The 13,217-nt window shown below is 34.0% G+C and overlaps 1 protein-coding gene and 1 long non-coding RNA gene across 3 annotated transcripts; both read right to left on the minus strand.

Annotated features, from left to right (window-relative positions):
• Positions 1 to 1,685: 1,685 nt before the first annotated feature.
• On the minus strand, positions 1,686 to 8,641 carry LOC107991187 (probable inactive ATP-dependent zinc metalloprotease FTSHI 1, chloroplastic). 2 transcript variants are annotated; one of them, XM_051087115.1, is made up of 16 exons: positions 8,203 to 8,352; positions 7,759 to 7,979; positions 7,601 to 7,685; positions 6,738 to 7,172; positions 6,479 to 6,532; positions 6,322 to 6,387; positions 5,553 to 5,648; positions 5,341 to 5,469; positions 4,886 to 4,938; positions 4,370 to 4,565; positions 3,863 to 3,977; positions 3,518 to 3,792; positions 2,899 to 2,982; positions 2,685 to 2,797; positions 2,348 to 2,597; positions 1,686 to 2,254 (listed from the first exon to the last, which is right to left on the minus strand). In XM_051087115.1, the coding sequence occupies exons 2-16, from the start codon at positions 7,914 to 7,916 to the stop codon at positions 2,036 to 2,038; spliced, it is 2,328 nt and encodes a 775-aa protein (XP_050943072.1). In that variant the 5' UTR covers positions 7,917 to 7,979; positions 8,203 to 8,352; the 3' UTR covers positions 1,686 to 2,035. The 2 variants fall into 2 exon arrangements, with proteins under 2 accessions (XP_050943072.1, XP_016901157.2); XM_017045668.2 differs by having other exon boundaries at positions 7,759 to 8,641.
• Positions 8,642 to 11,478: 2,837 nt separating this feature from the next.
• On the minus strand, positions 11,479 to 12,722 carry LOC103493085 (uncharacterized). The gene is made up of 2 exons (XR_007822188.1): positions 12,432 to 12,722; positions 11,479 to 12,103 (listed from the first exon to the last, which is right to left on the minus strand). It is a non-coding gene; the product is annotated as an uncharacterized LOC103493085 (long non-coding RNA).
• Between the last annotated feature and the right edge of the window lie 495 nt (positions 12,723 to 13,217).

Below are 13,217 nucleotides of genomic sequence, written 5' to 3' on the forward strand. Positions count from 1 at the left end.
ATTGATGACCAATACGTTGACGTCGAGACGGGAACATCTATCAATGAAGACCCTATAGATGGTATCGTACCAATCAACATATCTTCAGGGGGTGAAAATGTCTCAATACTTCATGTCCAAGTCCTACTAGAATCGAAAGAAGAGGTATATTGCATTACAAATTGTATTAGTTTATGGTGATTTTGGTAATAACACTAATAGTATACTTGTTCTCGATTGTCCAACCTATCCATTTTGACAGAGGTATCCCGCCTTATGATTTTTTTAATGTCGTACCTAAGGAAGTGAGGGATACCGTGAAAGTTACAGAGTCCAGTTATTGAACAAGCACAAGGGAAGAAGAGAAGGAAGAGAATGTGTTTGTACAATCATGTTCGCAAGATTTTTGTTAAGTTCGACAAACAATTTTTCGCATACCTCACAAACCTGAGGAGAGAAAAGGAGCTGAGTAAGACCGTGATAAGCTTGAGGGCGCTTTTATGGTTCATAGATCTCTCAACACCAACCACATTCACGGACGACGACATATGTATTTCAAATTTGCTACGCATTTCGTTATGTCAGTTATCTTGGTCATTAATAAGTTGCTACTCACTATTTGCAGACAATCAACACATTGTTTTTGTTCACTCAGAAAAAATTACACATGTTGGTTTTTTTTTATTGTGCTCTATAATAATTTTATGGATAATTAGTTTATTATTTAATGTAAGTTTTTTAAAAGTGCACTACTTTTGAAATACAAAACCTAAACAGTGTCATTTTTGTTATTTTCCCAAAAGTATAGCACAATACTAAAATATTTGTAAAAATAGTAAAAAATTTAGAATATCAAGTCTGTCCTTTAGTGACTATCGATTATAGAAGCTATCATTGATAGCTGATATTAATGATCGCAATTGATAGTATATTTTTCAATTTGAAAGAAACAACCATTAGTATTATTCCCAACTTTCAATTTTGAAAAATCGAAAAAAAACCTTTAAAATGGGACGTGAGCTTTTTATTCTTTTATCAATTTTTGTACCTATGTAATTATTTTATTTTTGTATTGTATATTCTGTTTTTTTTTTTCACTTAAATATCATTTATGTAACTTACACTTATTAATTTCATTAATTAGTGGCAACAATTAAGATATCATATGCTATTTATGTTAATTTTTGAGGGAGTAAGAAAATCATGTACACACACTATTACATTTATAGCTCAAAGACATAGCTTTTTTTTTTTTTTTTTTTTGAAAATTATCCTCTTTTTTACTATTTTCACTTTTTTCCAAAAATAAAAGTTCTGTAATTTGTTGGTTAAAGTCTTTGTTTTAACTTTTTTTCTTTTAGTTATGAGAAAATTTTTTTGATTGTATTCATTCTTATTAAAATTACAAATTTAGTTTTCAAATTCTATGTAGAAATGATCATTAATTTTTTAAAGAAAAAAACAAATTTAATATTTAAACATTAATACTTTTTAGACACAAAATTACCACTTGCATAAAGTTCAATTGATCAGAAAATTTCATAAACTTGCAAACACAAACTTAGGACTACACTTGTGATTTAACCCAAAATAATAACTCTGCTTGCTTGTATGTTCTAATTCAAACTATCCTTTCTTTATTCATAATCCATCAATATTTCATAGAAAGAGACATTATATCATTATATCTTAAAAGAAACATCAAATGAAATGAAGTTGATATTGAAATTGAACCAAGAAGTTGTACTTTTATTAATACAAAGATATTGATGAGAAACTACCAAACATATAAGATAAATAATATATTAAATATAGTATATAAAGATCAAAAGTTCTACCTAAAGAATATATAATATTGACTTCAAAATTGTAAATTCAACCCATGAGAATTTGTTATAAAAAAGGAAAATTTTGAGAAAATAATATGGCAATATTTGCCATCTCAATTTAGCTGCTACCATCTCTTCAAACCTCAAAAACTGATGATGCGATGCAAAGAGAGGTCATGGAGCCTCAAAATCAGTTGCCAATTTCACATACAGGTTTTGCATCCTTCTCAAGCTTCGCTGATCGCCGACTGAGGAATGGCAGCATACTCAAAATCACGTTCTTGTTCCTTTTCTTGTTCCTGTTCTTTTCCTCGTTTTCGTCTTACAAATGGGAGGCTTCCAGGGTTTTCCTCTTGCAAAAGAATACTAATAGGTGTTTGTGGAGGGTAATTGTCTAGAATGAAGTCGATTTCTTCTCCAATTATTTCCTCCTGGGTGATGAGAACCTGCCATTCATTTCCAGAAAAAGGTTCAAGGTATAAAACGATTTGTAAAACAGAAGACTCAGACCTTGACTGCTTTTAGACATGGTTGGTTACCTTCACGGCTTTGAGCAATGCTGCGTGGTGCCTCTGGAGCATAGCCAATGTCCTATCATATAAGTCACGTATGAGTGCTTCAGCTCTTCGAGCAACTTCGTCGTCTAAATTCAAATTCAGTGGGGGTTCGGTCAGATCGTAGTCGTCGTAAAGGGAGCCTTCGAAATCCAATCTTGGACCAACAAAATTCACTTCCTTCCTCCATGGTGGCGGTTCCCCATGTATCACCATGGGATTCTCCAAATTCCAACTACAGAGGAGAAACAACCATCCATGTAAAGCGGAGGTGCAAATTTAAAATCTGTTAAAAAATCAAGGTCTGTTAACCGTAACTGACATTGTTATGATTTTACGAGCAAGCCAAGAGGCATCAGCAAGATAGCTAACAGATGCCTTTGATGTGTCCCGACCATATATGACCTCCTCTGCAGCCCTGGCTCCAAGGAAAACCTACAGAAAGATGAATTTTGGTGTTAAAAGTTTCAGATGATCAAAAAGAGGCGCGCAAAGGCACAATCTAAAGTGGCATGCTGTGTTCCATGCTAGCAAACCTGGAGACGATGAAGTAGTTGTGGTCGTCGCTCAAAAATGTATGATTCCTCACTGAGCCGGCGGAACACAACTTGTGACAATGTCTGCAGAAAATATTTCTCTTCAATAAGAAACCAATTTCAGTTAAAAACTAAGGCCGGACCACTAAGCCAATAGAAAAGAGAGTTGGAGAAAGATATCCACCCACAAGTCAAAGTGTTTACAGCTTAGTACTTCTGTTGGCATTTGGTCACAAAAAACCAACGACAAAGTATAAACATACCCACTTCTTCTAATAAGCTCCAAGAACTCATATTCAAACATTCAAAACTAGGGAAGTAAGGATTCTGATAAAGACCCAACAGACTCGCATGAATTTTCAGATTTACAGCTTTGATAGTTGTGGGGTTTTGATGCTAAATCCTTCAATTCAAATGAATGCGGATACCACCATAAGCATGTGAAAAGATATAAACCAAATCCTCAACGGTTTGAATCAGACAACCAGTTTAGTTTTCTAGAAAAACAAGAAAAATGAAATTAATTTTGTTCCTATTTAAGCCTAACATGTCAGTTTGACACCGATGAAACTAAAGAAAATTTACCACAAAAAATAAATAAGGAAGCATTCGGACAGACCTGACCACGAGGGATGATTGAAATGCGATCACAGCATTCAACTCTTGCACTCTCATATCTCCTAAGCAAATGTGAAGTAATAGCAACACCTATTTCTGTGGTAGCTCTCCGGCATTGTCCCTGATGACCTAGCTCTATGCCAATCCGTCTTGGTCCAACAGTGAGCCTGTCGATTGCATCGTCCATGTCTGACTGGTCAATAGATTCATGCCCTTTCCTCACAGCAACAAGAGCAGCTTCCTGGACAAGTTGAGCCAACTTCGCTCCCGACCAACCTGGTTATTTGATATGTCATTTCAAGAAACAAAGTTACAGATCAATATAAAAAGCAAAAAAAGAACAAACCAGGTAAATTTTGGGAATAGATGCTTAGATCGACGGAGTGTGACATCTTCACTTTGCTTGCATGAATTTTCAAGATATCAAGTCTCCCTTTTGCGCCTGGGGGACGAATTTTTATCTACACAGAATGCCCCAAGAAGGTACTCAGAAGTATAGACAAACAAGACATAGAATCATAAAAGTATGCTCACATGCTGTATACCTTTTGTGTTTTATATATTATGTGCATGAACACAACACATAACATTAGCAAGAAAATTTTGTTTGCTTGCCAGGGAAAATATATTTAGAAGGATTAGGAGGTCATCATCATGAACAATCTTTAATTTGAATGCACTATAATATTTCTATCACAGGAAATGCAGGTATTCAAATTCTTAAATGATGTCATGCATTCAGAAATACTTGATTTCAAGAAGAATATTTGAGAAGCACGCTTGATATCTTTCTGTATTCATTTTCCCCAGGCAGAAAAACAAGCAATTGCATTCACGAAGCAAAAAGTCGAACCTTTCGATCAAAACGACCCGGCCGGAGAAGCGCAGGATCTAACAGATCTCTTCTATTTGTGGCAGCTAAAAATATAACACCCCTTCCAGTATCAAATCCATCAAGCTCTATAAGAAGTTGGTTCAATGTGGTTTCCCTCTCTTGGGTAGCTGCATTGTAGAGATTATCCGTAGATTCCTTGAAAATTCCCTGACGTCTGAGACATGATAGTATTTATAAGAATGAAGACAGATGAAAATAGATATTCTGGTCTTTTGGTTGTTGCTTAAAAGAAAAGACATGAAAGTAGATTAACAGAATAAATGACATCTAATATCCAACAATATGGGATGTCGAGACCCCACTAATTTTTAGAGAGATTTCACCAAGTTATAAAGTTCTCAATATGGGGGCGTGAACCCCAAGCCCCTATGATAGACACTTGCCATCGTCACATGATAACATGTCATATAGTGTGATGTATTAAATACAATCTATCAACTAAAATAAACCAAAGAAGTTCAAAGTCCTGAATACCTAGTTGCCAAGGCATCAATTTCATCAATGAAGATAACTGATGGTTTGTTTACCTGCATATAGACCACATTGGTAACTGACTTTAGAAACAACAGACAATTGAAACTCTGCAGTTAAACTACGTATATAATTATTTGATAACAGGTAAGCTAAGCCATTTTTTCATTTCCAAACTAATACTGAGAAGACCCCAACTTTCTCCAAAAGTAGGACAAAGATTAGCCAATGAGGAAAACCGTCTAAGCTTAAAAACAAAAACCTTATACGAGGTCCTAACAGCTTATCAGTTAAGGAGTTCCCAAAATGATAATGAATGACCCAAGAAAAAGATAGACTATTGGAAGAGTTAAAATTGCTTTTACTAATGGCTTGAACTCATATAACTTATTGAATATAAGAAGATACTTCATACTGTCACTACAAAAGTGCCAAGGAGCCAAGAACTGAAGTATCACCTTTGCTCTCTTAAATAGATCTCTAACACGAGCAGAACCAACGCCAACTAGAACTTCAACAAACTCGGATCCAGCCATTTGGTAAAATGGAACACCAGCTTCACCAGCTATGGCCTTGGCCACCAACGTCTGAAATGTGTGGCTGGAGTTAAACTTGTGTAAATGAATATTACAGCTCAAATATTTCCAGATCTAGAGGGACTGAAACTAACCTTACCACAGCCAGGAGGTCCTTCCAAAAGAACTCCATGAGGAGGCTTTATTCCTAAGTTGTCAAACAATTCAGGATTCTTCAAGTATTTCACCAACTAAACAGGATAATAATAAAAGGGTTAAATCCACCGCTTGATTAGATTAAAACTTACGGCTTTCAAGCAACAATAAATATATCAATGTACATCATTGAAATAGTAAATTGAGATGAGAAGCCCCTATCGACCAGATACAAAATTACTGCCCACGACAAGATAAATGCCATAAAAGTGAAATCTTGTTCCCAGGGAATTCACATGAATAAGGTGTAAAAATCGGATTGCAAATCTTTAATACTATAGGAATTTTCAACAACTGAAACCTTTAATTGCAACTTGTATATTTTTTGTTATTTTGCACAGCTCCTCTTTCATATGTCCTAATAAAAGTTCAAATTCCATTTCTGTTAAGAAAAATGTAGTTGTTGTCAGTATCAGGACATCTGGCTTATGATTTCCAACTCCTCCAATCATTCCCATCTTTTTCCATTTCCCCTGTATCTTCATCTATACAAAATTAAAATAATAAGAAAAAAGAGCTTGAGCACACACATTTCCAGCAAGGAAAGAAAGCTTTACATGCTGGTTCAAATTTCATCATAAATATTATAGACATGAAAATGTGTCCTTATGAAAGATCCCATTGTTTATTTTGAGCATAAAGAGGGATATAAATGAAATTAATAAAGGAAAGGAACGATGAGCGGGGCCTCAACTGATGGCCAAGTACCTCTTGGAGTTCCTCTACAGCTTCGTCAATTCCTGCTACATCACTGAACATGACTCCAGTAGAACCCTGAAATTTTCATTCAAGAGCAACAGGATGATGCTTAGGATATATATCCTTTACTTTAAGAGGACTATAAGAACTTGCAATGAGTACTAACATCAACACGAGCTTCTGCTTTGGAGCGTGAAAAATCAATCCCTTGCCAAAGATCCTACATGATAAAGAAAGCAAGGAAAAATAATATTTCATACACTTTCCATCAAAATGAGAAATTCTTTCTTTGTCATTGATCTTTGGAGATGGCGACGAAGAAGTAGGAAAGATGTCAATATTATTTTTACCTCCAACACTTGAAAAAGATGTAAATGTGTAGAAAGCAATAACAAAGGTGGAAAAATGAATAGAAAAGGACATACCCACTTGCGGAAATTCTTGGGCCTCCTTGAAAGTGTAAAGCGAATAAGAAGAACCATGGTCACAATAACGAATATAATTGGTTTTAAAATCGCAAGACTGGCAGAGAGACCACCGAAAGCGTAAACCTCGTAAATCTTGGAAAAAAACCCTCCATATCCAAAAAAATCACCAACGTTTTCCCAGACCCTCTCCAAAATGCCAAAGATCAGACCAAGAGAAAGCTTAAGAAATGGTCCGGCTATCGGCCATACAACATAAACAACAGCAAAAAAGACAAAACTGGTAACAGCAAATACAGCAGAAGCTAGGAACCCTCCAACAACAACCGCTGCAACAACCATTATAACAGTCACTATTCCAAGGTCTACCATCATTCTGCTAGATATGCGAGATGCTACAGGATGAGGGTACTCGGGCAATTTTCCCACCAAATACTGTATCATAAGAATCAAGATATCAAGGAAGATAAACATGAAATCTTCTAGCCTTTTTTCATATTCCTTTTTGACAAAAGGAAATAGAAAATCATTTTTATGTAAAGAAGAGATAGACTAATGATGAAATACCCTGTACAAAAGCTAGGATACACATTCCAATTGAAACAAAATTCCCAAGAAAGATTCAGCCGTGATTAAAAAAATACTTGTATATTCTAAGTATAAGAGAAAAAAAACCCCACTATCGGGTTTCGATGAATGAAGAAAATTGTAAAACCTATAGAACATATCGTACATACGATCGTACATGAAATGGCAATTCCTAATAAAAGTGAAAAAAAATCAGACCAAAGAGATTCTACAACCTTAAAAATCTTGACTCAACCTGTCAAAACTAAAACTAGTTTGAGAAATTGATTGCCTACCGAGGTATGCGTCTCAATTTGGTATTGCGGACCTGTATACTGCTCCATTACTGTTTGGGCTTCACTCTTATCAAGCCTTAACGCCCTGGTAAAAGCATATTTATTAGAACAAATGGAGAAAGAATCAAGAAGAAAGGATGTAAGCTAGTCAAGTTTACCATCTAGTTCTTTGCAAGCTCTTTTGGCCTGGAATTTCCTTTAAATCGACAATAAAATCTCTGAACCTGTTCTCAATAAAGGTAGCTATACTCTCCTTCGAAGTTAACAATTTTACTTTGTCGCTCTCCATGGCTTTCACAAAATCCTTAAAGCTCATTTTCGGCAAAGCCTCAAAACTTCTATCAAATTCTTCTTCCTCCGATAACTCTGTATTGAAAACCTGCTCAGGCACATAAAGCTTCCCTTTATACTCTCTCAAAATGTCTTTCAAATACACAGCCTCGCTCTTATTTCCACCCTCATTACGACCCTCAATTCCCTCCTCCTTCGATTTCTTTCTCGAATTCAACCACTTGACCACAACATCAAACACACCCACCCCCAATTTTCTACTCAAATACTCTTTCTCTTTCGAAGTATACAATTTACCGCCAATTAAATACCTGGGTTCCAATTGGCTGGGATTTTCCTTCAGAACCCTGGTTACAAAATCATCTCGGGCAGCTTTATCGCCACCGGAGGACTGTGACGGTGAATCCGAAGAATTTGAAACTGCCAAACAGAAAGAAAACCTGTTTCGGTGAAGAAACAAAAATGGCGTTCTGGGATTCCGAGTGAAATTGAAACGCAGAGTTTGTAGATGGTTCAGACGAGGAGTGAGTGGGTTGAAAGAGGAATTTGGAAGGAAGGCCCTTGGAGATAACAGTGAATCAGTGGAGGCCATTTGTGAAGAACAAAAAAGAGGAATCAAATATTAGAGAGTTTTAAAGTGAAGAGGATGAGAGAACTCAATAGAGCTATGGAAATCACCTTCATTTCTCTGCTGCCCGAAGCTTGAAAAGTGGAAATCCGAGATAGGAAGAGGTTGAAGAAAACGGGGTTTATGTAAAACCAAAATTTATCCATTTTATTGTAAATAAAAATAATAATTACAAACTTTTAATTTCTAAAATATTTATAAATATAGCAAAATTTTAGAAGTGTAAATTGAAGATATCCATAGGCACTGGCAGACCCTACTAATGACTATCTTCTAAAAATCTTGCTATATTTATAAATATTTGGATCATTTTGCTATATTTGAAAATAACCCAAATTTAGAAATTTATTTGTAAAACTAGTTTCTAACCGCCACAATCATAAATCAATGTAATTTGATTATATAATTCGTATTATATAATAGAAAAAAATGTATATATAGACATTACCTGACATCTTTTTCCCTTCTTGGTATTGTTAATGTGCACACGTCTTCATTTCCAAATTTTGAGCTTTTGGATCATTTCAAATATTAAAAATTAATCCAATAGTGTAACCCAACATAGAAATTTCAATTTTTCCCACAATGTTACTTTTATCAATCAATCAAAGAACTTTCCAAGAGGCTTTTGTATTAGTGATCTAGAATTTTGTATACTATGAACGCTAGGAGAACTGTCGTAATAGGATTGGCACCTATTGATTGTGCTCAAATCTACTTATGGTAGCTCCGTAATGAGAATGGAGCGTGTATTGAAGAGATAAACAATATGATTATCGAGTTCAACTTTGCCATGAGATACATGGTCGAGGAGCTCAACACGGAGCTGCCCGATTCGAGTATAATATTTTGTGATTTGCTTCAAGATTCAATTGATATCTTGAAGAATAATGAATATTATGGTGTGAATGACAATCTAACTTCTTTCTTAACCATGATCCAAATTTGTCTCTCATTGTGTTAGTCCCTTCTTTTCCATGTAGGTTTCGATGTAACTTCAAATGCTTATTGTGGGTTTGGTCGTTACAATGGTTGGATCATGTGCATCTCACCAATTATGGTTTGTAAAAATGCTTCTAATCATATTTGGTGGGATCAATCTCATCCAACAGATGCAGTGGATGCTATTCTTGCAGATAACATGTGGAGTGGCCTCCACACAACAATGTGTTGTACAAAGAATTTGCAGGACGTGATAAACTCCCATGGATGAAGGACACTTTGGTCAAGCTTGTTCATTCACAAAGCTACACCAATAAATTCCAACAAAATACTTGTTACCGCTCAACCACTCCTCCAACAGCAACACTCATATAGGAAACAGTGACATAAATAAACATGTAGAAGAATTCCAAATGCTATGCTTGTTTTTTAGAAATATGGTGGTGATTGGTGCCTATATTGATAACGGATAGAGATTGAAATAATATGATTGCTTATATTTTGCTATAGTATATATGTAGTCTTGAAGTCGGTTTTTGTATGTCTTTCTTTTCGCAAGAATGACATTTAGATTAAATGTTTAATCTACAATTTAGATTAAACTTGAAGAGCTGAACTCCAATTAAGAATCAAGAAGCTATCAAAAGCATATCAATAAATCAATTTTTTTTAAGTAATGAAAATGGAATCAAACAATGAATATGGTTATACTTTTTATATCTCGTATATCTCATAAATTTCAAAAGAAAATAAACTTTTTTTCAATTGTTTCATTCAAGCCTTGGTTATATAATAATGAACTTTTTTATGTATAATACTAAAGGAAACACTTCTAAAAGGCACAAATATAAATAAAATACATTTATACATACTATTTATTGTACCATTAATATAATCGTCATGTACCTTAATTTCATGGATTCGAAATGTTTTAAAATTCAAGTATGTGTGTGCAATAAATCTAAAAATTACTACTTTTAGCGTAACATTAAATACTTAATCTAACATAAAATCAACTTCTTAATCGTTTATATGGAAATTAAACAGAAAAGAAAAAAGAAAAAATATATATATCAAGAACACAAATACAGAATAATATTTATTGCATGATATCACAACTAAAAGAATAACTAAAACATTTAAACTAAGAGCAAAGAATTTATACACAAAACAAAAGCTCCATGTTCAAAATATTTGTAGTCTTAGAATCAAATAACAAAATTTAAAACAAAAAAAAAAAAACAAAAAAAAAGACAAAAAGACAAAAAAGAAAAAGAAAAAGTATAGTTCCATGTTTAGAGAAATCATCGACTCTATTGTTCATCTTTCTGTCCTTTATGTTAAATATTTGGGATCTTCTTCATCCTAAGGACTTTGTTCTTTCATTTTATGCTAAATCTTTTATAAATATTTGGCATCTGTGGTTCCTCAACGTTAGACTCTCCATAGCTCTCTCTCTTGGTTCCATGATTTGCTAAGCAATTCGGAACAACAAAAAGTATTATGTTGGAGGAGTGGTTGGGTGGTAACAACTATTATGTTGGAATGTGTTGGTGTAGCTTTGTGAATGAACAAGCCTGACCAAAATATCCTTCATCCATGGGAGTTTATCATGTCCTGCGAATTCTTTGTATAACATATTGTTGTGTGGAGGCCACTCTACATGTTATCTACAAGAATAGCATTTACTACATCCAATGGATGAAATTGATCCTACCAAATATGATTAGAAGCATTTTTACAAGCCATAATTGGTGAGATGCACAGATCCAACCAATGTAACGACCAAACCCACAACAAGCATTCGAAGTTATATTGAAACCTACATGGAAAAGAAGGGACTAACACAATGAGAGAGACAAATTTGGATCATAGTGAAAAGAGTGAAAAGAAGTTAGATTGTCATTCACACCATAATATTCATTATTCTTCGAAATATCCATTGAATCTTGAAGCAAATCACAAAAGATTATACTCGAATCGGGCAGCTCCGTGTTGAGCTCCTCGACCATGTATCTCATGGCAAAGTTGAACTCCATAACCATATCATTTATCTTCTCAATACACGCTCCATTCTCACTACAATACTTCCATAAGTAGAAAGGAGCACAACCAATAAGTGCCAATCCCATTACAACGATTCTCCTAGCATTTATGTTATACAAATTCTGGACCATCAACACAAAGTCTTTTAGGAAGTTCTTGGACAATTGGTAAATTAATTAACATAGGGGAAATAAAGGAAACTTCTATGTCGGGCTTACAATGCATGGTTAGTTTCCAATATCGAAAATAATCTAAAAGATTAAACTTTGGAAAATGAAAATGTGTGCACAACAACAATATCATGAAGGGCAAAGAGATGACATAATGGGTAATGTATGTATATACTTTTTTTCTATTATGTAGTAAAGAACTATATACAATAAAATCACCTTGGTTTTCTGTATGATTGTGGCTGCAAGAATTGGTTAAAATTTCACGGAAGGTAAAGATTTTGAATATTTAAATGTAATTGGAAATGTGATCGTTGATTCCAATTGATATGTAAAAGATTGAATTGGAAATGTGATCGGCAGCAACCTTCTCGCTCATACGTAAAACAAATTGTTGAATTTGTTGTGTAAAGGAGATGTGTTGTCCTGTTACAAATAGCATTTTGGCATGCAAGAAACCATAATACATACAAAGTTAAAAGGACAATAATGATTGTATCTACCATTCTAAATCAACCTAAAAAGATTACTTAATATATTTATAAAATTCCTCTTTAATTCTAAATCAACCAAAAAAGATTACTTAATATATTTATGAAATTCCTCTTTACTCCTATGAATATACTAATATGTAACAGTACATTAAATTGCCAAAACAAAATGGAAATCAATTTGCATATATATTTAATTCTTGATGAGTTTCGTTTAATCAAAGAATAAAACCAATTGGAAATTAATGAAAGAAAAGAAGTACCGATTCGGATCCACTAGTGAAGATAACTCCCAGCACTAGCCAATGCGTAATTCGCTCCTTGAATCATATCTTCCACGGCTCCAACGTGTCCAACATAACTTGAAACAAATGGAAGTCCAAGACGTAGGGTAGAGAAGAACATCCAGAAACAAAAACAAGAAATCAAACGTAAAAAAAGTTAAAAGAAATCATAATAAATCCAAAAAGAATGCATAAACAAAGAATAACAAGAAAAGGGGAGGGATTGGGTTTGGGAGAGGTGGTTATGATTGAACAAGAACGTAGGAAATGAGGATGGAAGAAGATGAAAGCGGGAAAATCACGGCTTCAACTCCTTCCTCAAACTTATAACTTTCCTTCTAATTTCTAAACTAATGTTATGTTAAATGTTCAAATGTCTGTATAAAATATTTTAATTTATACACAAATTTCTAGGCAAAAAGAAATTGCAAAATTTCATCTTTACTTCCCCAAGTTTTATAAAATATGTCACTTGGTGTTGAGTTTTAAAAACTTATATTTTGGTCTTTTAGTTCTATAACAATTCGTTCATTCGATTTTTGAATTTTTAAAATGTAATTTTTTAGTCTTTAATTTCTTAAAATTTTCATTCGAACTACGTGAAATCATCCGTATGGCATGTTCAATTATACAAAATGCGAAATCCTAAAAATATTTGTCACATCGAATTTCAGTGTAAGGTGTGTAAATCCTTCGTCATCGTTAGACGGTGAAGTGTGAAAAATATGGTCAACTGTGGAGTTAGGAAGATGAGTTGCGTTGGCT

Source organism: Cucumis melo, chromosome 7, assembly GCF_025177605.1.
Source record: "Cucumis melo cultivar AY chromosome 7, USDA_Cmelo_AY_1.0, whole genome shotgun sequence".
In the NCBI taxonomy this organism is placed as follows: domain Eukaryota; kingdom Viridiplantae; phylum Streptophyta; class Magnoliopsida; order Cucurbitales; family Cucurbitaceae; genus Cucumis; species Cucumis melo.